At 35.2% G+C, this 26821-nt stretch overlaps 1 protein-coding gene across 1 annotated transcript in view; it reads left to right on the top strand.

The window, feature by feature from the left end:
• The first annotated feature begins 21986 nt into the window (after positions 1 to 21986).
• The window catches only part of LOC145684770 (trypsin-1-like), a 78702-nt gene continuing 73867 nt past the window's right edge, over positions 21987 to 26821 (top strand). The window contains exon 1 of the mRNA XM_081757142.1: positions 21987 to 22096. Within this exon, the coding sequence (XP_081613268.1) occupies positions 22034 to 22096 (63 nt within the window). The 5' untranslated portion in view covers positions 21987 to 22033. The remainder of the gene's footprint in view (positions 22097 to 26821) is intronic.

Raw genomic sequence — 26821 nt, 5'->3', positions numbered from 1 at the left:
GCTCAATGTGGAAACAGCATCTCAATATGTGGCTCAGTTTTCGTGTTATTAGGTTTTAAGTATGTTGACCTTTGACCTCGATGGTCATTATTTTGGAACTTGTGGTAGTTGATGACCAATTACTAGATGTGGAAACACCACTTCGATATTTGGCGCAGTTTTCGTGTTATTAGGTTTTAAGTATGTTGACCTTTGACCTCGATGATCATGATTTTGGAACGTGTAGTACCTGATGACCAATTAGTAAATGGGGAAACACCACTTCGATATTTGGCTCCATTTTCGAGTTATTAGGTTTTAAGTATGCTCACCTTTGACCTCGATGATCATTATTTTGGAACATGTAGTACCTGATGACCAATTACTAGATGTGGAAACACTACTTCGATATTTGGCTCAGTTTTCGTGTTATTAGGTTTTAAGTATGTTGACCTTTGACCTCGATGGTCATGATTTTGGAACTTGTAGTACCTGATGACCAATTACTAAATGTGGAAACAACATTTCAATATGTGGATCCATTTAAGAGTTATTAGGTTTTAAGTATGTTGACCTTTGACCTCGATGGCCACTATTTTGGGACTTGTGGTACCTGATGACCTATTACTCAATGTGGAAACAGCATCTCAATATGTGGCTCAGTTTTCGTGTTATTAGGTTTTAAGTATGTTGACCTTTGACCTCGATGGTCAATATTTTGGAACTTGTGGTAGTTGATGACCAATTACTAGATTTGGAAACAGCATCTCAATATGTGGATCCATTTAAGAGTTATTAGGTTTTAAGTATGTTGACCTTTGACCTCGAAAGTCGGTACGTCATGTACTAGTTGATGACCAATTACTAGATTTGGAAACACCATCTCAATATGCGGATCCGTTTTTGAGTTATTAGGTTTTAAGTGTCATAGAAAGGGCGTATCCCACATAAACTATAAGACCCAGGTAAAAGTAGGTGTGGTATTGGTAATCAGCATGTCCGAAAACCCCCATATGCCGAGTTTCATCCAAATTGGATAAAATTGTCATAGAAAGGGCGTATGCCACAAAAACTATAGGACCCGGTTAAAAATAAGTATGATATTCGTACTCAGCATGGTCGAAAACCCCCATATGCCGAGTTTCATCCAAATCGGTTAAAATTATTATAGAAAGGGCGTATCCCACATGAACCATAAGACCCAGGTAAAAATAAGTGTGATATTCGTAATCAGCATGTTCGAAAACCCCCATAAGCCGAGTTTCATCCAAATCGATTAAAATTGTCATAGAAAGGGCGTATCCCCCATAAACTATAAGACCCTGGTAGAAATAAGTGTGGTATTCTTTACCAGCATGGTCGAATCGGAAATGTAAATGTTTCTGGGCATGCGTGTTATTTGTACTTAATCGGATTTGGCATACGCAACCAAGTGTGGGTGCATACTATGTTATTTAGGGGATGAAAAATAGGTCATAGTCTTTTATGACCTGCTTGTTGCACGTAGTCTGCTCTATTGAACCGGAACAGTCTGTAGTCTAGTGTAATTTTTCTGCGCATGCGTGCAATGTGTAATTAATTGGAAATTTAATTTTACTGCTCATAAGCGATCAAGTGTGTGTGTGTGTGTGTGTGTGTGTGTGTGTGTGTTGTTATTTTTTTATTCTCTGCTCTATTATGTTGCTGTAAAGTGGTCGTAAAAGAGAACGGGGGTGTTATGTCTTATTTTATGTTTCTGCGCATAGCCGTAATCTGCCCCTGAACCGGAACAGTCTGCGGTCTGATGTGTGTGTGTGTGCGTGTGTGTTCTGGTACCATTGATATAGAGAGCGGCAGTTCTGCTCCGGCGGAATCGGAACAGTTTTGCGCATATGCGCAGTAGGTCAAAAAATTGGTCTCAAAATGGAGGGCGAATACTCCCCCATTATTCTCTGCTATGTTTAAAAAGAGTGCTCATAAAAGGGAACGAGTGCACCCCTGCTATGTAATATGTGCTATGTTATGTGTTCGTAGCCTCTGTGTAATTTCTGCCATGTTAAAAGTGCTCATAAAAGGGAACGAATCTTATGTATTATCTGCTATGCTATGTGTTCGTATTCTCTGCTGCAATGTGGCATGTGCGCGGTGGGTGGGGCCCCGGCGCCGACCAATCAGCGCGGTACTCCTAAAATGGCGGCCATAAAAGAGCGTGACCGGGGGCGGGGTCCGGTGCCAGCCAATCGGAAGGGAGTCCTGCGCCAGCCAATCGGAAGGGGGTCCACTGCCAGCCAATCGGAGGTCGTAAAAGAGCGTGACCGGGGGCGTGGCCGGCATCGACCAATCAGCGTCAGGGGGCGTGGCCTGCGCCGACCAATCAGCGTCAAGGGGACGTGGCCAGCCAATCAGCGTCAGGGGGCGTGGCCGGGTCACGTGACCTGCGCCAGCCAATCAGCGTCCAGGGTTTGCGCATGCGCAGTAGGAAAAAAAACTCGCCCAAGTGTCCCCACTCTACTAGTGGCGGATACAGTAAGCATCGGGACAAGCCCCCGAGCCACCCAAGACAAAGTTAAAAAATGCTTAGATATTACTTCCAGCGAGTTCAATGTCAACGTTGATTTGGAGAAGTTACCTAAATTGTGGGGAAAACTTCAGCTCCATCTCCCCGCACTAAGTAAGGTAGCAAAGAAAATGTTATGCATTCCCGCAACTAGTAGTCCGTGTGAACGAAATTTTAGTGTAGCTGGATATCGCATTCAAGAGCGATGTACAAATCTGGATCCTGAAAGTGTAGATAGTATGAAGTAAGATTTGAAGCTTTCCTGGCGGCGTATATGATAAAGTTCTTCCTTCTTGCTACGGTTGTTCGGTTCATGAACTATGGCGAGAGATTCGGCTACTATCCTGGTCCAGTAACTGGTGCTCTTGGTAAAGATGGATGTGTCCTTAAATAAAACTTTATGGCCTTCTGATAAACTGTGTTCAGCTAAACCTGATTTTTCTGGATGGAATAATCTAATGTAATTTTCATGTTATCTGCAACGTTGTTCAATGGTGCGTCCTGTTTGTCCTTTATAAGCCGTTCATGAACCGAACAACGTTAATAGAGACACTGGATTTCAACTCAGCCCCCTGTGGAACCCGGTCATCAGTACCACAGCAAAGAAAACGACACACAAACATCCAGATAACCCTCAGCCAATCAATAGCACGGACTACGGAACATAGCCAGCCAATCATAGCTCCAGTTTTTCAGATTGAACCAGCCAATCAGGAACCAGCATTTTCAGCCAATCAGGAACGAGCATTTTCTCCAGCCCAGAGTATATATTACTTATATCCGCTGATCTCTACATAATTGCCCTGATGACGAGAACGATGACAGCTCTCGAAACGTTGGCCTATCCACCAGTTTTCACCTGGCTGATTGCCCGAGAAGAACTTTATCATGTAGATAGTATGTTTTTCCTGCATACCAATAGTGTTCAACAGATGTAACGAAATATAAAGGAAACAGACAGCGTTTTTACAATTAGTTCATAAACTTGTAATGTTTCCGTGAAAAAACTGCGATGAGTGTGTTGTTTGGTTTTAGTCTTTTAGTGATTGCTTTAGTTGCTCAAGTACATAGAAGTATGAAGTAGTCTGGTGGATGTGTGCATTTATTTCATTAGTTTTTAATAAGTTGTGTGAATAATTTAATCTCTCAACAAATTGCAAGTGTAGAAATAATTGATATATTGGACTCTTTTTGGAGAAGTCAAGGCATAATTACATCAATGGTAAGTTGAAGGTTTCCATTCACAAATTCTTATATAGTATTTTGGTTTTAATTTATATATAAATATATATATATATATATATATATATATATATATATATATATATATATATATATATATATATATATATATATATATATATATATATATATATATAAGAATAAAATCAAAGTTAAAATGCTCAAGACTAAGTTTTAAGCAGTATTTTGATCTATAATTGGTATAAGACAAGTAAAAACGACAAATCTTAGCACTTTTAATAAAAAGTATATGTGATATTTAAAATTTTTACCCACCTTTGATGATCTTCATACCATTACAATGTTTGCTTTCAATGTTTCACCGAATATTAGTTTAGTTATATAGATTATATAAATCAGGATTCTAGAATATTATAAAAATAACCAATTATTGTATGTATACATTCTAATAGAAAAGTAAAGCTTATTAGATCGTAAAATTCAAATAATAATAATAATAATAATAATAATAATAATAATAATAATAATAATAATACTTACTATTCACTAGTGTTGTAAATAGAAAAAAAACGGTTCGTATTTTTTCAGAAATTTGCGTTTTTTTTTAGAAAAAAAACATTGCCTCTCGTTTTTTTTCTAAATTTCGTTTTTTTTTCAAATAGTCATTTGTAATGCATCTTACGTCAATTTAAGTATGAAATATTTTTATGTAGGTGTAATTACCGTAAAATGTAACATAAATTATACGCTAGATGCTGATACGCTACAAATATTTTACAATTTACATGAATATCATACCTATTAACAATTCGGGTTTCAGCAGTTTTCATCACTATCAACTAAGAAATAAAAATAGAAATGAAATTTTGTTTTTTCGTGAAAGCAGGCCTTTAATAAGTACTGTCACGAACAATATCCAATAACTTGTCTAAAGGTAAAAACTAATACTAATTTGCCTAATAGTATTTTTCTAAATGTCATATATAAATAATTTGTCGACTAGATATATGCAGAGCCGACTCTACCATCTATGCAACACGGGCATTTGCGTGGAGCGGCAAGCTTGGATGGTCCGGCAAAATCTGTCATAAGTATATTGTAATATCCTATGTGATGTGGCAAACAAGCAATTCCACATCAATGTTTACAAACACCTCTACATAGTTCGGCAAGAGGATCTCCCACCAGAGGGACCTATAATCACATGCAGACGACGGCTTCTGGCCCCTCCCACGGAGCAGAAGACGACATCGGAGCAGCAGCGCCACCGCCACCCAAAGGACCCTATAAATTGGATGGACGAAGGCAACTCGATACCAGTTTTCTGGAGACCCTCCTTTAGTCTGCTACGGGACTCTTGGAGTAACCTAACCCCAGGCCTCTAGTCTGCTATGGGACTACGCCTATCCCATCTCCTGGCTTAGCCTGCTACGGGGCTCTGTCTGGGAATCCTAACCTCAGCCGCTTAGCCTGCTACGGGGCTCTGTTGGTCATTTAACCCGCCTCAGCTTGCTACGGAGCATTGGTTCCTTAAATCCACTCCTCTTAGCCTGCTACGGGGCTCTGTTGGAGATCCTGTCTGCGACCTTACGGTCAAAGACCACCTATAACTCACCTTGATTCTAGAGAGATCAATTTGTATAGTATTTTGTGAAAATACTTTTATAGAGGAAACTTTTTATAATAAAAACTGGTAGTGGAGAGTCGATTCCGGACGCTCTTTTTATTAACTGCTCTACCCAAAGATCCTATATGAGACAAAGTTTTACAATATTATTTAAATTAAATATTTCTTGTTGGAAACAGACTTCATGAGGATGGTAGTTACATTTACTAAGCTGACCTTCTATTTGAATACTACATTCATAAATTAAGTTTAGCTTGCATTAGTTTAAGGCCACATGGACAATGCTAAAGCAAATGGTGGAATAAATCCGAGCACAAATTGCTTGATTGTTTCAAATGCAAGAATTCAATTCTCGAATAGTAGTGAATATCTGTTCCATGTAGTACGTTATCACAGTTTTGATATGAAACGAGTCTTGTTTTTGTCAGAAACAAGTTCCTTATCATTGAAGATAGAAACAAGTTTTTTTTAAATGTTAGAAGATATAGAAGAAAAATCAAGAAATAAAGATAAAAGAGCTAGTTGCACTGGAATTGCAAACTTATACATTGAGATTGAAGCTCGATAGTGAATTCTATAAAAAGGATTGCCGTCTTTCCTCTGCAGGTGTGTTTGCTTTATCTTTCACTAACATAATAGATTAATATTTAAAGAAAAATAAACAGACACGACGGGATTGCATTTTTAGTAAGTATTTAAGCCTTTCTGAGTGCTACTGCACTTACCCTCGCCTTTGTTGTTCATGCTGGAGTAGCATACTTAAAATCATGACTTTTAAGATTTATTCTTTCTGGAGAAAGGGGGAGGCGGCAAATTATGGCATTGCACGAGGCGACAAAATGACTAGGGCCGGTCCTGATGATATGTATATAAAAGACATGAATATAGGATGAGTCAATTTGAAGTAATGCAGGGTGTTTCAAAATTAATATTAGGGTTTTGAAACTTTGTAGTATCTATTACAATTATAAATATTATGTCAAATGAAAGAGCAGCTCAAACAGTTTTGTACTCACGCATGTACATGCATTGTTTCTTCTGTCTGCCGTTAGAAAGAGCAAGTAGCAAATATGGAGACTAGAGAGCAGAAAGCTTTTTGTGTTTTAATAAAGACTGAATCTGTATGAAGAATATTAAGGAGAAGCTTGTAACTACGTCTTTATCGTTTGCAGTTGCTACAGGTCTAAAGCCTACAGATTACGGTTTACATGCCAATTTCACAAGTTTAAATATCCCTGCATAACAATGAAGATTTTCTGGATCGTGTCGTCTTCAGTGATAAATCGACCTTTCACCTAAGAGCTAATGTGAACTCTCATAATGTTTGCGAGCTCCCTCGTGGCTAAGCGGTTAGCGTACGCGCCTTTGGCGTTGGAGACCCGGGTTCGATTCCCGGCGGGAGCTCATGTGGTTCGGATTCCACGTTAATCAGTAGGTCCACGTCTCATATAGCCTCGCTGCTGAACGGGACGCTTAACTAAAATCAACTCAACTCACAATGTTTGCATCTGGCCGTCAGCAAATCCTCAGGAGATAGTACAGTTGAAACGAGACTCCCCTAAATTGAATGTGTTTTGTGCCATATGGCAGAAACTTGATGGGCCTTTCTCGCCTATCGACTAGATGTGTGCCGTGTGACGAATGAATCTCACATCGAACACTTGTAGCAAAGACTGTTTGAGGTGCTCTTTTACTTGATGCATTGCTTATAATTGTACATAAAATGTAATAAGTACTACGAAGACTTAAAGCCCCAAAATTTATTTTGAAACACCCTGCATTTCTTACCAACAGTGTTGGAACTAAGATGTAAAAAGGAGAGAAAATTTTCCTTAAAGTTATTGTTTACAACGATATTATTATTAGTCGAGACTATAACTACAAAACAACATGAGTTAGTAGTCAAAAAATGTAATCAAATGTATACTCGGTGGCCCAGGTGGCCAAAGTGGCACACACGGGTGTATCACTTGTTTAATCCGCTCCTGTGTGGACACTAATTAAGATATCGGGATATTATTCTTGCAAAATATGGCTGGACTATAGTTTATCATATTAATTTCTTTTTCTTCTGGTGTCGAATTTCCTTTTCAAATTTCACCCCAGTCAAAAATTCGAGAACTTTCGAATTTCGAATTTCCTTTACATCTTTTTTCCTTGTAGCTTCCTTAGTTGTAGAAAGAAATCCTTAAGACTTGCCAGGGAGATACCTAGGATGGATACCTAACTGTTGACATCAATTGGACGGGCCTGCGCGCAGTGTTGCCAATTAGGGAAATTTAAATTCTCCTATATTTGGGCAAAAGATTAGAAATTTTTGTTTATAAATCGGTACTTATACGTCCGAGTGCAAGTCAACTTACGCCAATCGAAAATTTGTCCTTACTTAACAAACGCAAGTACAGATCGTTACAATGGGGTAATTAGGGGGCGTACGTAAAATTCGTATTTAGGTTCTAACCCTTGATTTTTCTAGTTTTTGCCTACTTTTCTGTTTACCGTAATATATTTTTGGTAATTAGAAACTTTATTCCTCAAATATCGCCATCATACTTGTAGGATATATTAGTGGTGTACCAATATTTAATTTAAGATAATTTGCGTCTGTCTGGTAGCAGTGTTGCCAGCTACAGAAAATTTTAATTCCAGATTTTAGGGGGAAATTTTGGAAAAATTATATGTTTTGTCTCTATTATTTACCTCTTGTTAGCTATATCGGAACAAACGTACCAGTATCTGGAAGTCTCATCTTTGCTCTACACAACGCACTATAGAAAGTTTCAATAGGATAATTAGGGGAAGTACAGTTGAGGTTTACAGTAGACCTTGTTCTCTAATTGGAAAGATAACTGATTTTTTTAAAGGTAGAATGAGATATTTTTTATTGACATGCTTACTTTGTTCTCTAATTGGAAAGATAACTGATTTTTTTAAAGGTAGAATGAGATATTTTTTATTGACATGCTTACTTTATTAGATATCGTCACAATACTTGTTGGATATATTAGAGGGATACCAAAGCTTATTTTAGGATAGTTTGTGTGTGTCTGATGGTAGTGTTGCCAGCTACAGAAAATTTTAATTCCAGATTTTAGGGGCAATTTTTGGAAAAAATTCCCTTTTTATTTCTATTATTTCCTTCTTGTTGGCTACATTCGAACAAACGTACCAGTGTATAATAGCCTCATCCTTAGCCTACACAGCGCACTACAAAAAGCTTCACTAGAATAATTAGGGGAAGTACAGTTGAGGTTTATAATAAACCATTTTCTGGAAATGGTAAGAAAATGGTGAATTTGTGAGGTAGAATGAGATTTTTTTTTTAATTCCATGCTTACTTTGTTATATATCGCCATGATACTTGTAGGATATATTCTTGGAGTACTACTATTTATTTCTAGATAGTTTTCGTCTGTCTGATGGCAGCGTTTCCAGCCAAAACAATTAATTCCCACTATTAGGTGAAAAATTCGGAAAAATTCCCTTTTCCCCTCTATTACTACCCTCTTACTGGCTACATTGAAACAAACGTATCACTACCTGAAAGCTTCCTATTTTCCCTACAGAACGCACCATAAAAAGTTTCAATAGGATAATTAGAGAAACTGTAGCCTCGGCATATTTGATTTTTGCTTCTGAGGCCTAAAAAGTGTCAAAATTTCATGTGTATGACAGAATTTTTTTCCCCTCTTTGTTTGGAAGCCAGCGACTTCAGGATTTCACTGTATCTTGTCAACACACCAAAGATTTGTTTAGGTGACTTGAACTCATATAGCAGCAGTGGTGCTAGATACAAAAAATTTTGAAATTCGGTTAGGAAATTTTTTGTAAATTTTCACCCCCTACATTTCCCTCAACAATTTCCCAGCCGTTGGCAACAATGCAATGCAACTTACAACAAAAAATACCCACTTCTATTTTCTAAAAAACAAGACTTTAACCATATCAATCAAATGAATGGTTTTTGAGCAATAATTCACTAACTGGAAATGTAGGAAAACGCCAAAAATGACCTGGGGCCGAAAGGAATAATCGCACAATTTTGCTCGTATAGGTACAAAGAAACAAATGATTTGTAAGTTACGAGAGCTTCGACTCAAGCTCTGTTGATTATTTCAATAATCTTCCACATAAATCAATAAATAATAGTTGCCAGAAAAAAAACAGACTTTTGAAAAAAAACATGAAAAAGAACGTTGTTTTTTATTGAAAAAAAACTTCACACAAAAAAACCGTTTTTTTACAACACTACTATTCACAATTCCTTTAAATATTTTATTACTTAGAATTAACGTATAATTTTCATGCTTAACAAAAGTATCTCATAAAGATCTTATTTTAACATAAAAAATGAACGATTCTTAAATGAATCTTTGCATAGCATACTACAGAACACCTAAATTGGTTTCACGATTCACTAAAATCCGCATGTGAGGGTCCCAAGTACGGGGGTGCAAGCAAAGCATGTGCCCGGGGCGCGTGGTTGGAGCGGCGCTTACATTCCTAATATTTTCAGTACTTAATATTTTTCATGCCGAAAAGGGCGTGGAATTTTGTGTTTGCGCCGGGTGACAGAAGAACCAAGTGCGGGCTTGCCGCACGTAGGCCACCAAATGGGAAACGCTTTATAAGTCAAACACGTTTTCACAAAATATTCAGCTTTCTTACCTGAATTTTAATTATTCCAGTGAACTGTCTGAGAATATGCCAGATTAAACTTTATCCAAGACGCAAGTCGCAACAGGAATTTCACGTTACCTCTCAATAAGCAAAATTTGCCAAATTATTTGAATCATTACATTTCTTAATCATAATGACAATACTGGAATCCTTTGGGCATTAACTTGCCAGATAAAATATTGGGAGAGATTATCATCCGACAACTGTTGGCTTATCTGTAAGCCAATCTCACTTAAAAAAAAAAATTGATTTTCAGCTCGACTATCTTAAAATATCAGCTTAAAGATAGTACACAGACGTAGGCGTGTCCACGGGAACAAGACGGGCGAACGACGTCTCTAATATTCGACATATCGATCCAGAACATTACTTTTCAACGAATTTTTTATATATGAAAAGTTATTAGTAGTGCACATTTTTCAATCAGTTTCTAAAATTAAAGTATATTTCACAAAAGTGACCACTCCAGAAACCTTCAGCTACCCACAGACACTCCCTTATTTATCATCGGTAATCAAAGTATCTTTTGGTTGTAGCAATATTCATCAACATTTCTGGTTTTCAATTATATTTTGCTGTCTTTCTTTCCGTTTCTTTTATCTTCCAACAATGACCCCCCATTCCTGCTTTTTACTTGACGTCACTTGAATGTCTGCTAGTGGCCGCGGTCGTTCAGTGGTAGAGCGTTACCTCTGGTACGTGGGGTCCCTGGTTCGATCCCAGTTCACGCCAAGTGGGCTTTGTGGTAGACAAATACCGTATGCGTGAGTTTTCTCGGAGTTCTCCCGTTTCCTCCCACTTTCTTCATTCCACCATTTCACTTATTTCTCACCATCACCGTCTCCCTTAGCCGTAATCGTGAGACGTTAAACTAGATATTTCATTTCATGTCGGATTTCTGCTTGTTTGATGATTCTTTGACCAAAAAGGAGACGTCTTCTTAATGTTTTCGTCCACCGACTGGTATTCCGGTATCTGATGGTGAGAACTAGACATGCAAAATTGTGCCGCTACAAGCAGCTTCCGGTGGAAGATGACAACTTTTTTTTATGCTATTCAATATAAGAAGACGATGCCACTGAATCCTGTTAAAAAGATGCTACTGACCTTTCCTTTTTTTGGTTGACACAAATATCACCTTTTCGCATCCAATTCAGTACTCATGTTACGGGTCACGGATGACTGACTCAAATCATACAGGTGTCTGTCTTTTGTTGTCACAGTTTGCCCTTGACTGATCCCGCGATATATTGGAAGTGGAAACAAATATGTGGTATTTTTCTAGAATTTTCTAATACATTTCGAAGTGTCACGTATTTTGCTAAAGGCTTTCCTTTAAATGGTAAGTAAATGGGTTCCTATAATTTATATAATTTAGTACATTCGATACTTTTGGGAGTTGTCTCATGTTCGAAAAAACTTAAAACTACTGAATTATTGAGAAATATTATACTACATTTGCAGGACTGAAGTTCAGATATTAAAATACAGTATGTTCCTTGTCTCTGCTTCATTCAATATTATTTTTCTTTGTTTTATATTATTACCTCTTATGATTATTTTCTTACGAGTAAAGCAGATAAAGAAAAATGCAAATAAATAATAATGAATGAAGTTGATGGAATGAGGAAGTTAAATTGATTTTCAAAATTTAAAAGGTATCTCCAATTTGGGGTATTGACTTCCCCCTCCCTAATTTCAACTGAATTGTGATAGGCGGCTCTGGATCTTCCCCTGACAGCACAGTAACATTCTTGGGGTGAGGCAAAAGGAATCAAATAAAATAGGGAAATGACGGAATGACAAGTTGGTTACATATTTTAAGAAGTAACACTACTAATTTTCCCCCGTGCCTCTACGCCTATGTACACATACCAATATTTACGCAAGTTAGGAAAAACTACTTGACGTTCTAAATAATCAAAATTTTCAATTTATGTTCTGGTAATTTTTATCAAGTGATTAACTGAGGTTATAATTCTTATCGAATATCCTTTAGTGTACATCCTTTGGATTGAACTGCTCCTGTTTCTGCAGGAACACAATATAAATTCATTGTAATCTATCTCTATAATAGCAAATTGCAAACACAGATAGTACCATTCGGGAGGCAAGCATCAGGTTGTGAACCAGAGTTTAGAAAATGTTTCTGAGGGTTAGGTCAAGTTTAATACTAAATTTTGAGAAAGATTGTGGCTCGAGCTAAATTTATATATATATATATATATATATATATATATATATATATATATATATATATATATATATATATCGGGCCGGGGTCGGGTCAAAAACTTTTAAAATTTATCGGGCCTGGGCCGGAATTGGGCCAAGAATTTTAAAAAACTTACCGGACCGGGCCGGGCTAGGGCCGGAAATCTTCGGGCCCGTGCTGGCCCGGGCCTAGATACATTCGGGCTGGATTGGGCTTGGACCGAAAAATTCGGCCCGTGCAGGTAGGTGTGGGATACCGAGTTTCAATCGAATCGCCTGACATTGCGATGACTCGTTACAGCTCTAGCGTGTTCATTCTATCATTGCGAATTGCCACGTCGAAGATTTCCATCCAATTTAGCCTTTGAGACCGCTTATTGACAAAAACTGCACATATGACCACTACATGCAAACATGCTCTCAGTGAGATTCAGAAATCTGGAAAGGAAATGAGTTTCCAATAATAATAATAATAATAATAATAATAATAATAATAATAATAATAATAATAATAATAATAATAATGGGTTCACAACTATTGTGCATCTTGTTTGGGTAGCCCGGAACTCTGCTACGAAAACGGTGTCTCTTAGTCTGTGTTTGTCTCTTTCTGCTTCTTGTGGATGTTTGTTGTTGTGCTGTTAGGCTTTTGTATTCATCCGTTACATTAGCTTTGTAATGTAACGTCATGCTGAAACGTCATTGCCAGTATCCACAGAAATAAATGCTTGAATAGAGATATAGGAAACATCGTTACTCATCCTTTTTAACTGGCTGCAAGCTGACAGGTGAGGAGTATTTGACAAGGCTTCGTAAACAATTATTCCTGTCATCAAATTTCCAGATATAAATTTGACCACGTTTGGCTCCAACAGGACAGGGTGCCGCCACATTATGCATTGAATTTATGACAATACTTACATAACAGATACAACCTTTCCACAAAATGGACTGGAAGAACGGGTGTGACCGTATTGCCTACAAAGTTGTCTGTCTCTCACCACTGGAATACCTTCCATATCGCAACATTAAGGACAAGGTATATCACATCAAACTACAAAGTCTGAATGACTTACGCCATCACATTGTAAAAGAATGAAGCAAACTTCTTTCGGGCATGCTACAGTGTGCACTCTCCGATTTTTAAGGCCGACTGACCTATTGTCAGACAATCGACATAGTGCAAATAAATGTGAGTCAATGATATATTTTCTTGTTCATGCTCTCTGTAATATGCAGAGTACAGTTTCCCACAGAAATATAGTAAATCTTCTTTCAGATAAATATCAATTTTTAGTGTCAAACATAGGGAAATGCTCTATCTCTTAAAGAATTAGTAATAGGTGAAAATTAGTTCAGATCCTCTTTTCGGTAAAGATGCTACCCAATAGTAGTGTGTTACACATATCCTTTCAATCTAAATATCCCTTCAAAGTTAATGGGTCTTCTACACCAGCATTCACAATTCGTAAGTTCATACATCAAGGAGAGCTCTGCCGTTGATATAAAATATGCATATATTTTTTATCACTACTGAATTAGGTCGTAAGCTTCTGGAATTCTCGTACTTCCATTGTAATCTTCACAAGATAACATTATTTTATTATCCGTTCAGAACATTATTATCAACAACTTACACAAGTTATTGTTCATCATCGAACATCTGCTGGAGCTAGTCTGGATGCATAAGTGCAAATTTGTAAAGTTTCTGAAATAACCCTAACTTGTATGCCAACTACATATCCAATGTGTCTCTATCTTAATACACTCTACCAGACAATTCTTTCCTTAGTGTTTGTTTCTAATTGGGAACTATTGGTTACTAATATAAGATTACTTTATCACAATACTCGTTTTCGTCTTTTTAATTTGGAACAAGAGATCTAGTTTAGTCATCCATAAATTTAAGCTAAATTATAGCATGTTATCAAAATTTTACCTGCTCTGAAGGTTCGTTTTCAGCAAATTTAATCTTTGAATTTTTGCAATGTCTCTTAACCGCCACCATCTCGTGTTCCTTATTCAATACTGTGTAAAATATAAAAGTGTGGATTCATAAACTTGGTCAATACGTATGTATAGTATTATATACTGTATCTCAGGAAAGCTTGTATTGAACTGTTTTTCTTCACCGAAGAGTGGGCCTGAATCTGGTATCAAACAGTCGAAATAAATGTCCCGTTATATAGTAGTAAATTCCTCCAACTCTTTATTATTTAAAATAAATATCGTTAAAGGGCCGTTATTTACAAGGAGATCCGACTTCTTTTCATGAAGACTTACTAAGATGTACAATATAACCTACGGTTGCTTTCTGACTAACTTACAGTTTTCTAACATAGAAAGATTCAGTCTCACCTCTTATTTAACGCAAATTGGGAAAAATGTGCAGTCTTATCAGACCACAATATAGCCTATATGTATTGAGTGGTTTAAGTAACCCATGATTTTCTTCTCACACTAGCTCGGTTAGTATGTGTTAGGTTTCTTGCATACAATTTATGCCCCTCTTCTGGACAGGAAAATGAGAGATTTACGACGTGCTCCAAGAGTTTTACAAATTTGATATTTATTATGAGCTGTGTTAGGTTATATATGTCACAGTGGGATACAATTATTTTCAGATACACTGTTACGATTTTCTAATTTTTGCTGCAAATGGAGGCCTAAAATAATATAATAATGTAGTATTGAACTTAACGGTGTATTACGTTGTTATATTTATAAATCATTCAGAATATCAATACAAATTATTCTCGTACGATGAACATATCAAATATCAACATGTTTTTTTTTATTATTATACTTATTTTGGTAATTGTTTCAATTTTTCGTTTCTCCTTCTTAACTTGGGGCGTTTTTTGCTCTCTAGTAATGTACATTGTATAGTATAGGATAAACTGTACACGTGTACTGTTAAGTTGTAAAAATGATAAAGTAATAGTGTGTGAAAGCAGAGCATTACTGATAATGTAGTGTAGTTGATAGCCAGTTAATCCTCCACTGATGAAGGTTATATATATATATATATATATATATATATATATATATATATATATATATATATATATATATATATATATATATATATATATATATATATATATACAATTTTATAGATATATTACTCAGAGAGAAACAGAGAGAGCGTTGGCGGATATAGTTGAGGACTCAAAGCGATGAATCGCTGGAGACTAAGGTGTAATTTCGTTGAAGATCCGTATGCTGCAGAGCCGACCGGCCGTCATTGTGTTCCTAGAGGTTCGCCATCTATGATCAACAGTCTTGCTAATATGAATATATTCAATGATTTAGTTATCAACTGTGGTAATTTTGTCTGTATTTTTTATATTTTCATATTATAATTATACAATGTAAATTCCAATAGAACAAAAATTCAATAACGCAACAGATGACATTATATAATGTGTTTTTTTTATGATATTATTATCTGTAAAAATGACTGTCACGATTTTCCGTCATTACACAACATAAAAGAAGGAACTAATCTGAAATCAAAGCATTACATTACTTTACGTATAAAACCTCTATAAGAAAACCTATTTTGAAATTGTTGCTATGATAATGGATTTACATCATTCGATCTTCAAAGCGACCTCTGCAAATTAGTACAATACCTAATAACACGAGTTTTCTTGGTACAGTTCTTAATGTTAAAATCTTACAAACTATGTCATACTGTGAATAAGTTTTCTAAATAGTCCTACGTTTTTTTTTTGTTTTTTTTTTTTCGGATTCATTCCATTCACACAGCGGTAAATCATATTCGATACGCATGTCGCCTATGTTTTTTTCTTATCATAAACGTATCTGTAAAATGCTCAAGATAAACTCTACATTATATCTTCAGAAGCTTCATAATTGCTGTTGTTCAGTTTTAGATTTTACGTAAACTTTATTCGATTATTTTATCTCGTCTCATTTATTTCTTTATTTTGGGTTCAACAATACAAAATCGCTTATATGAACCCACAGAGAAATGTAATATGATAATCGCTATGTCAAAAGAAAATAATTGCTCATTTTCCGTATACTTCAGATAACTTATACCTATAATATTATTTTAGGTTCAATTTAAATTCCTGGGACCGCAGTGGCTCAGTGGTAGAACGTTCACCTCTGGTGCTTGGGGTCCCGGGTTCGATCCCAGCCACAGCCAAGTAAACTTTGTGGTGGACAAACACCGTGTGCGTGGGTTTTCTCGGGGTTCTCCCGTTTCCTCCCACTTTCTTCGTTCCACCATTTCATTCATTACTCATCATCACCGTCTCCTTAACCTAACCGGCATAAACGTGGGACGTAAAACTCAAAAATTTTATTTCATTTCGTTTCAATTCAATTTAAATTTCGATAATTGACTGGTGCTTTAGGTTCAAAACGTAACATCTTCACCAAGAAGAAATCTCAAACATATACACATCAATTCGTGACACACAAGACACTCTCTTAACCAGTATATACGTATGGATAATAGAACTGTTCAAACTGTAAGCTGTTTTCCATTACATGGCAAAGTAGAAAGCATTCCTGTAACATCAGGTCATTGAAGCACGAAAAAAGGGTCGATGATCAACAAATATACCACCAAGAGAATATTGTATGAAAACTGTTAGAAGTAACATCTTTAGTAGTGTCTATGGAGCAAATAATGAGTACAGTGATTTCCGTGGGAAAGCAACATTACATTAGAGATATAAGTTGAGTAATAAACTCAACAGCCACATTTCACATCAAATAGCACCATTATTAACTTGACCACGTACTATTTTAGTGTTCTATGCGACATCAGCACAGATTGAAGTGCAACTCCATATATGAAGCTCATCATATTTCTTTTTCCTACATTGTCATTTTTAGTAATTCAAATACATACAGGTCTGCGTAACCATCTGTTCCATACAATGTGAAATTAAGATCAACTTCCTCAGCTACGAAAGTCACGTTGCAATAATGAAGACCTAAATGAGGGAATATTTCAGTATCAGCTTCGTCTCAATAAATAATATTGTACTCGTACAGCATAAACTTTTTAATTTTATTATTTTTCATTTATCTCAGACTCTACGTATAAACCTTTTCACTCACGTGTATCTTTTCTTTAGCTCAATAAGATTTGTCGATTAGTATGCCTCTCATCTTCCAATAGTTTTAGTGGTAAACACCAATAACACTGAAAGAACACAGCCAAACATCCCTCTTTATCGTGATTTACAATAATGTATGAATTTGTTATATAATTATAGTGTTATAACTTTAATTTTTAGAACATTATACGTAATTTTACATATCAGTAAATTACTATCAAATATGATTATTTCATTTCCTCTTAAATTCTTATGCCCGTTCCATAACCATTAACTTGAACTAATCATCCGTCTCATTTAGTCTCAAGAGTATAATAGTGAAACGTTAAATTAAGCTCACCGTTTAATTTTCTCATATTAAATTATAAAAAGCAAAGAAAAAGATAAAGAACAAACATTTTCATAAAACTTATTTCAGATTCTTCCAATGATTCAGTGTGTATAAATTTCTCCATCATCTTAATTTTGCTTTGCAATTGGTTGCACTATGCTTTATCAGACAATAACTTGGAAACATGGCTTCTCTTTGATAGCGGCACAAATAGTGATGAAAGTATCATGGTTGACAAACCTTGTTCGTAACAAATTGAAAATATAGTGACTAGGTACTAGTGCTTAGACGTAGAGTAATGGTAAGTTTTCATCTTTCTTCTAAATGCGTGTTTGTATTTTACGTCTTTGTGCAGCATCCAGGTTATGAGGATCGGGGCTTCTATTAACGTGGGCTTCGGACTACCACCCGGACTTCATACTTTTAGAGTAGGGGATAACACATATCATTCTGCAAGATTATACGTCATAATATGGTTTATTTCCCACCCAACTATCTAATCTCCAAGAAAGCTTAATTCGAGAATCACCCTTACATCACTGTTAGTCCTCTGATTTCAGATAATGTTACTTGTTCCCTTTCTTCATTTATTCTTATGTTGTTTCCATATTTAAACATGAGATTATCTTTTCATATTGGCTCATATATATTGCACTTTGAAATTAAAATGATTCCTTCCGATTAACACCACTATTGGGTACACAAAAACTTCGTTACCTAAAACATCCCATATAACCTAATACGGATATTATGTAGTAAATCAACTCTTAAATTACACATGTCAACCATTAACACATTTTCAGCCAATAGATTAATACCCTCTGAATTTCTTAGTTTAGGCTGGTTTACAATTGACAACACTCCAACACATGGACGGTGACATCACAGATAAATGTGCACACTTTGATTTGTACAATATCAAGCCTAAATTTCATCCAGATAAACGTAAGGACAAGATTTTAATCGTTCAAACCAGAAGATCCATGTATCATCCGACATTTGAACAAGGAGAACTGGCATACGGTATCGGGATGCTTAAGGTTTAGCACAAAATATATTTTAAAAATATCATTCATTCCACTTCTAAAAGTTAATGTGGAAATACCTCCTGATTTCGAGATCTGGACTGCAAATGTCCTGGCGTTTTTTAAAGTTCATATTCTTGACCCTATACTTGTTTAGGAATGGTATGCTAAAAATACTTTTGCTAGAATTCATCAGCTAGAAAATCTGAAGACATCCTTTTCCACATTTATTTGTAGAAGATTTCATGAACGGTATTAAATGAACACGAACGTAAAAGTAAAAAAATTGTATTGACGCAACTTTTGCTCTATTACGAAGGTAAAACAAATAATAGTGTTTCGTATCTGCTACAACAATATTACCGAGTTCAACTGAAATATGTATAATATTCATTTGCGTTAAGAATTGAAGCTTTTGTGACAGAGTGTGCATCAAGTAATGTGGAGAGGCAGAGTTGTAACAGCATGACAGAAGGGAAAACTCACCTAGCCCAAAATATATATGAGGAAACAAGCACAACGTTGAAAACATTGTAGACTCTGTCAGAGTCACATTACATCAAGGACCTTCCTTGAGCCCATACATATTCAACCTAATTATAAACGTCCTGGCTACAGGTATACATTATACATCCCTTTGCTCTATGCCTATTGCAGATGACCTTGTATTATCTAATACCAAAGAGAAATTAGAAGAGTGTGGAACAATTTTGGAATACAGGGAATTAGTAGGAATAAATCCCAACATATGCACTTCCGAGAACATGGTAAACAAATTGTAAAGATAGAAGGGCAATATCTAAAGAACAAAATAAATATTTACAAACCTAATTTCCACTGTGATTAAATATGGGGTATCAAATGCTGAATAGAGCACAGAATTGAGGATGTGCAAAAGTGAAAGATACGGTCTACAAGATCGTAGAAGTACCTATAATGCTTTACGAAGCAGAAACTTGAGTAATCCAGAATGCATTATAAAAGAAAGTTGACATGGAAAGAATGAAAATACTCAGATGGAAGTGTGGTTTTAGCAAACTTGATATTAGAAACGAAAGCGTAAGATTCAGCGTTAAAGTAAATGAGATTTCAAAGAAGTACAAAAGGTACGATAAATGAGTGTCGTCACGTTATTGAAGCAATTATGATTTTGTCGGGAAGAAAGAAGGAAAGATAAGGTAGACTGTAAATGAAGAAAAGGGAAACCAAACAGTTGATGGATAGATTCTGCCACTATGGACAAAGACGCGAAGAGGTTAATAAAGCATGGTGATCGGAATTCAGCCTGATGCAAGTAAATCACCAAAGTGTTGACCTCGTGTAATCGGTGTCGAACACGATTGGAATGTGCTCCAGTTGTTCTTCTATAGAAGGCATAATTTTGAATGGGCATTACAACCTTCACACTCTGTATACTTCCCGGTCAACGTATTTTATGACACAGCACTCCTACCCCTAGTGCGTCTTTTCAGAGGTGTATACGGTCCTGCTTCGTCTTTGTGGATAAATGTTGTTCACACCGCTTTAATCTTATAGTCAGTGCGATATACTATACTCACCTGAAATTTTAACCTTTAAAGTAACAGGTGTTAAATGCATTTTCTTTGAATGCTTTAGTGATATGCAAAATTTAACGAGACAGATAAAGTAACACAAGATACTGCGTAGTTATTGGAAATGTACTAAAGCTCGGTAGCATGTTCTCAGAGGTCCCCACATGTCCAAAGGAAGTAAGATAATGCATGATGTGGAGCCAGTGTTATCGTGGCATCAAATGAGTCTTCTTCCCCAACGTAAAGTATTTCAATGAAAGAAACGAGACAGTGTGTGTCAGTTATAAAACTAAGTTGCATTGTGGTGGTATTACTCCAAACAACCTGGCACGCATATAATATTTGGGTTAATTTACACGTAGAAGAAACATAGGATAACTAGAAGGAGGACGAAATGTGACGATTGTAACCGAGGAGTTTTGTATTGCTGACATCATTGTTTTATATAAATGGGGAGCATTCCGATCTGAAGGCGATACTTCGTGAAGAATGTATAGCGGTGGACCACAGTCAAGTACAGCAGCAGACCACAACTATGTTATGCAAGAAGCGGGAAGATCAAGAAGCTGGTGTGCTTAAAAAAAACATTAACGTGACTGATATGCAACCAATCTCAAGCTTTACCGTGGTACATCGAATGCATGAGGCTGTCCTTTTCGATACACGAACATTGAATTTGTGTTTCGTTAACACACGCGAATTAGCGGCACTGTTTGCGGGGGTGCGAAATACATAAGGAACGAGCTGGGGAGGAGTGCGGTCACGTTTGTTTTCTCATATGGAAACATATTCAGTATGAGTAATGATTCTAGAGATGTACAAGATTTTCCGCGAGATGGAAACACGTGAATATCCCAGGAAAATTCTCCAACGCAAGTCTTATGGTCGTCCAGTTGTTCTGATGTGGAAGGTATAATTTTGATTAAGCAAAATGACCTTTAAATCTTTAAACACAGCACATTTACCTATCAACGTCATTGTGGACCTACACTTTTAACCCCGGTGCATCTTGGGTGTAGTAAGTACAGTAAGACCCTACTCCATCTTTATGAATGAATCTTACTTGAGATTAATAATTTCTTAGTTCCCACCAAATGATTATAGCAATTAGAAATATTTCGAAGTACTAACAAGTAAGTAATATATTTTAATCACACAGTTAATGTTTGGTATATTTATTTATTTATATGCGTATAGAAATTTAAGGAATATAAAATGTATTACTTTTTATATGCTGGAAAGAACCGTGATTAATTTCTAAATAGTACACAGTTACATGTAAATAAGGAGTTCGTATGCCATTGATCTTTTTAATAAGGTAAAAATCAACTGGCATGGTAGTATTTCAAATAATTAATTTAAATCAGGCGACAACGTTTATACGATAGTTGTTCAAGAACCTTCTGTAATTTTACTCAAAATTAAGTTCAATCGCACAACTCAAATATTACCTATGATGTAAGTTGCGCTATAATATAGTCTTGTAATATATTCATCACAATATTATATTTTAATACTATTATATATATGAGTTTACAGCATATGTCAGTCACATATTCAGTGTTTAGAGCTATGAACGTTAAAAGCCAACAGTTTCATATATATATATATGTCAAGTAACTGCAGCAACTATTGTGTTCAAAATGCGTATCACATGCTGATAAAGCTTCTGAAACAAGCTTCACTTCAAAGGAAATAAAATATTTACTTTCCATGAGTCACATACATGTTGAGTATACATGGATGTCACAACAAATTATTTTCGTGAATATAAATTACAATGAAACAGCTTGTGTCCCTTCTCCTAGCATACTGCGTTTTCTGTTTTGTGCATTTGATGAAGGTAAGTAACACATAGAAACTACAGTTCTTCCGGAATATAGGAATAAAGGAATTTAATAATCTATTTATATTTTACACAGTATCGTTACTCACGTTCTATTGAAAGTTTCAAATATTTTTAAATAATACATAATGTATTGTAATAAAATACAACCACATAATAAAACCCTTTAGAATGGTTGAAATATTTAATAATCTTATTTAGTAAGTAGGCGTGTATGTAATTTAGAAAGTATTTACCTGTTTATACATGTGTCGTGAGGAATATATATTCTTCACAGCTGATAATAAAATAAACTTACATTAATTTTTCAATTTGCTGAAGTAATATTAATTACAATAGTTTGTAAACTGTTAATTTTTATAAATGCCAATTTTGGTGTAGCAAAAATTTAATTTATGACGAAACTATATCTCATAATCTAGGAGAGATCAGAAACGATAATGGAATATAAACTTGAATTGAAAGTTACGCGAATAAGTTTGTTTGGAGGAATACTTCTATATACGAAATGAGTCGTATTTCAATATTTGTTTGTGGACATATGCATGCTGTTATAGTCTCTTAGACTAAAGGAAAGAATATTTATTTTCACGAGAAAATATGCTACGAAGTACCTTTTCCACTTTTGAACTCGAGTTCCGCTTAGAAAATCTGCACATATCAATTGTAATTATACAGGGTGGCTCAAAAGTATGTATACGCCGCTGCATTGATCAAGTATAGCATTCTATTTTAAGAATTTATTTGCTACGACTGTTTCGGGCTTAAGTTATAAGTAAATAGACGTTGAAAACAAATGCTAATGAAACTAGGTCTACTACCTGTTTGATAGCCATAAGAAGTTATATAAAATACATTAAGCTGATAAGTAAAGAACTGTATCCCTACTTTTGGGCACCCTGAACTTCCGTAAATAATTTTCGATTATCTTCTCTACAGCACAATTGAGATATAGAAATTAAAGGAAATAGGGAAATAAAATAAATTAAAATGTATTCTTATACAAGTATAACTCAGTTTCCTATAAACTGTCTTAAAGTGCCTAATTAACGTAATTTCTACTCACCGTTAGAAAATAAAATTTAGAGTATTATTTTACCACCTCACATGTAGGCAACTTAAACTTAATACAAACAGAATTCGTGTTATTAGCATATGATAATTGAAATTATATATCCATTTTTGATAAAATTCTATTTAAGTTGTCTTGATTAATTGAACTTGATTTTAAAAGAAATCAATAATTACTACACAATTTACGATAAAGCAGATCATTGAAACATGGAATCAATATCATATTACAATGTTAGGATAATTTACGAGTAGATTTTACGTCAAAAACAATTACGTTTAGAGATATGAGTAATTTGCGTAGATAAAGAAAATAAAACATAGTGATTCACAGAACTTAGTAAATAATTAGAATTGAAATATTATTAATGAAAGTCGTAGTGAACGTTGTAAAATGTCATATAAACACATCAAAAGGATAGGCATTACTTCAGAGTAGCCGTACACATTAATTACAATCAGAATTAACCAACTTTCTCTTAGAATTTTACGCCTTTATAGACTTCCAAACTATGTTTTATATCAATACCGCAAGTCTTAGAAAATGCCATTGCTTGCCCGTCTGTACATCTCTCGATAGCTAGAACTGTAAAATATAATGAGAATCATTTTTGTTTTGCAATCTATTCAACGTCCCAAAATTTGCTTCTATCTCCTCTTAACAAAAGAAACGCTGACCAAAGCTTCAAACCCACTATATTTTAAACTATAATATGTAGCGGTTTCGGACATCTAACATATCCTTCTTCAAACACTATAGAACGTAAATGAAAATACAGACATATATATATAATCATTGTTACGAACATTTTTAATAACAAAAGGTTTAATTTCTATTTGCTGAGGCTTTCAGCCGATCCCTTAAGTCTCAGTGCTCACTTTCCAACCAATTACGTTCCGCCATTTTTGGTTCTTATAAGGGCCTTTTTTATTTTCTTCTTGTCTCTACGCTCTACCACTGAGCTACCGCGGCCCGTTTCTATACTGGGATTCCAGATCTAAAGGTCTAAGATATCTAACCGGAAGAATTCTAAGGTCACATTCAGTCGTAAGGCATTTACCGCACCAATGCTGACTGTAGAGAACGGCTTGTGTAACTCTTTCCATATTTTCGGAGTTACGTGCCGTTCAAGGAAATAGCTTGATTTCTGTGGATGTTGAAATGACTACGAAACTCACTGTGAGCGACCGTTACAAAATCGTCATTCTTGACAAAACTGTCATAGCAAAACACAATGTTCTATTGTTCAAAGTTCCAAGGCTAATCTAAAATAAGAAGAAAAATAATATTAAAATATTACAGAACTTAAAATGAACTGACAATAAATTGCTAAGATTCACAAACTTAATATCACTTTTGTATATATGTTATTCCACCTAGTAAAGATTTTTTAGACATTTCAAAAAGATAAGATTTTTTAGCCCTATCCTGTACTTCACGTTTGAGTATTAAATTTGCGTAATTTGAACGTATATTATAGTTTCACACTGTAAAACGAAACTAACTTCTTTAATTTGTTATTCTGCAGATCGTTATCCAAGTTACTTTACTGATTTTCCTAAGGGTAATTTATCACTTCAAATTCCAAGTATAAATATGTTTACAATAGTAATGTTCGTATTGGCTGCTTCCTAACTAAACAATATTCCATTATCTTTCTTAAATGATCTTTGAGTGCAAAAAGACTTGCAAATTGAAGACAAAATTGCTTAATTCGTAAATTGTCATCAAATCTGGAAACGACAAATATAAACATAATTACAAATATAATTATAATGTTTTCAGTAAATTAAATTCATTGCTACGTTCAAGCATGCAATTCTATGTTCACATATTGAAACATATTACTGTCTCAAAGTACTAGAAATATGTGTGGGACTAGTTTCCGTTTAAAATATATCTCTTTGTTGAAATCTACAAATCTCACATTTAGTACTAGCAATTTTCATTATATATTGAAACCTTTAAGAAACATTTCTTATGGGTTCTTTTCTTTTATTTTATTTTGAAATTTTTATTTGCAAAGTACATCTTTGACACTAAAGGTCCTTTTAAATCATTTTAATCATTTTTGTGCATCTACTGTTATTATTGTTATTACGCCACTGTGGAAATACCTTACAGTTTAATCTCCAATACGAGTAAGTTAACATTGTCATATACTCCTGGGAATAAAACTACGAAATTTAACATTGTCCATGTATCTATTGTATCAAATAATATCAATATTTAAGGATTTTTAAAAAAAATCTGGTTCTTATTTTGGTTCTTAGTTTGGTCATTTTACGATGAATGTCAATTATGCTACCTGCTTTTATATTGTAGTTTTTGCTTCGTTTTCGTTTACTGGTATTGCTAGAGGTGTATGAAAATAATGTCTACTTCCCTCGCAAGCATGGCGATCTTTTTTTTTTAAAAAAAGAGAAGAGATATAGAAGACACATATCTCTCTGTCGATCTGATTATCTATACATCCCCGAATAAAGCAAAAAAAACTGAGTGAGTATTTAGTTACGAAGTACCGCCTGCCAGATTTTGAACTGCTGGAAAATTGCAGCATTTTTTCAGCTGAGCTTAATACTTATACATTGTGTTACAAAATAAGGCAGGCATTGACACATATATTGGATCCGTTGACATCTACATATGGCAAAAACATATTCAGTATTGACGGTTAAGTACTTTCTGTCAACGTTGTGATGCTACAGTTGTAAAACAACAGAAATTTAGTGTGAAATAGGATGCCAATCGGAAGAAAGACGAACCATAACTCAAACGTAAAAGTCTAAAGATCTAGTATAGTAGTTAACAGGTGAATGGTATTGTAAATATATCACAGATTTTGAAATTTATGAGGAAAATCCAAAATGTGGTAAACACTGAAAATTATAACCAAAGTAACAATGTAGGTGGATGATAGGGATTAGCGTTACTGTTTGAGGACCCATCACAGTGATGTCTCCCATCTTCAATTTTACGCAATTGTCTTAAGTACAAACCATATCATATAATGTAGCATTTTTATAGCATGTAGAAGTTGAATAACACTGTTATTTGTTGGTTCTAGCACTAATCATTATGAAGTTATGACTGGTTTTTGAAGTATTGTTGCAGTTGATTTACTTGTAGAAGTTGCCCATGACACAAACAGAGCGAATTAATATCGTACTTAGCTCTGGAGAATGGAACACTAGGCGACTGTAGACGATTCTAACGTCGACGTCCAAAAAGGACACCCATCAACAATCGTACTGTGTTGAAAGTACAAAGAAAATTTTAAAAAAGCGAATGTCAAGCAGATTGGCCCAAGACTGGTAGAAAACACACAGCCTCAAAAATGTTAACAATTTAAGTAGTGTTTGTATCTTTCAATAAAGGTCTAAAGAGAAACACGTTAAGTAGCGCTTGTAAGTGGTGTAGGTTGCACCTTAATCATGCGGATTGAGTCAGTGAATAGGTGGCATATTTCAAGCCACAACTTCACCAAACCTTGCAGGACATTATCCAGATTGTCTTCTGAAATGTGCTCAATGGGCCACAGAGTAAATTCGACAGAACTCCACATTTGCAGTTGTTTATTGATGAGGCAAACTTTCACTTGCCGAGCATGATTAACAAACAAAACGTGTGGTACTGGTCGGATACTAACC

The sequence above is a fragment of the Thermobia domestica genome, chromosome 5 (genome assembly GCF_964235325.1).
Source record: "Thermobia domestica chromosome 5, izTheDome1.hap1.1, whole genome shotgun sequence".
NCBI lineage: Eukaryota > Metazoa > Arthropoda > Insecta > Zygentoma > Lepismatidae > Thermobia > Thermobia domestica.
This window is presented reverse-complemented; position numbering and strand designations above follow the sequence as displayed.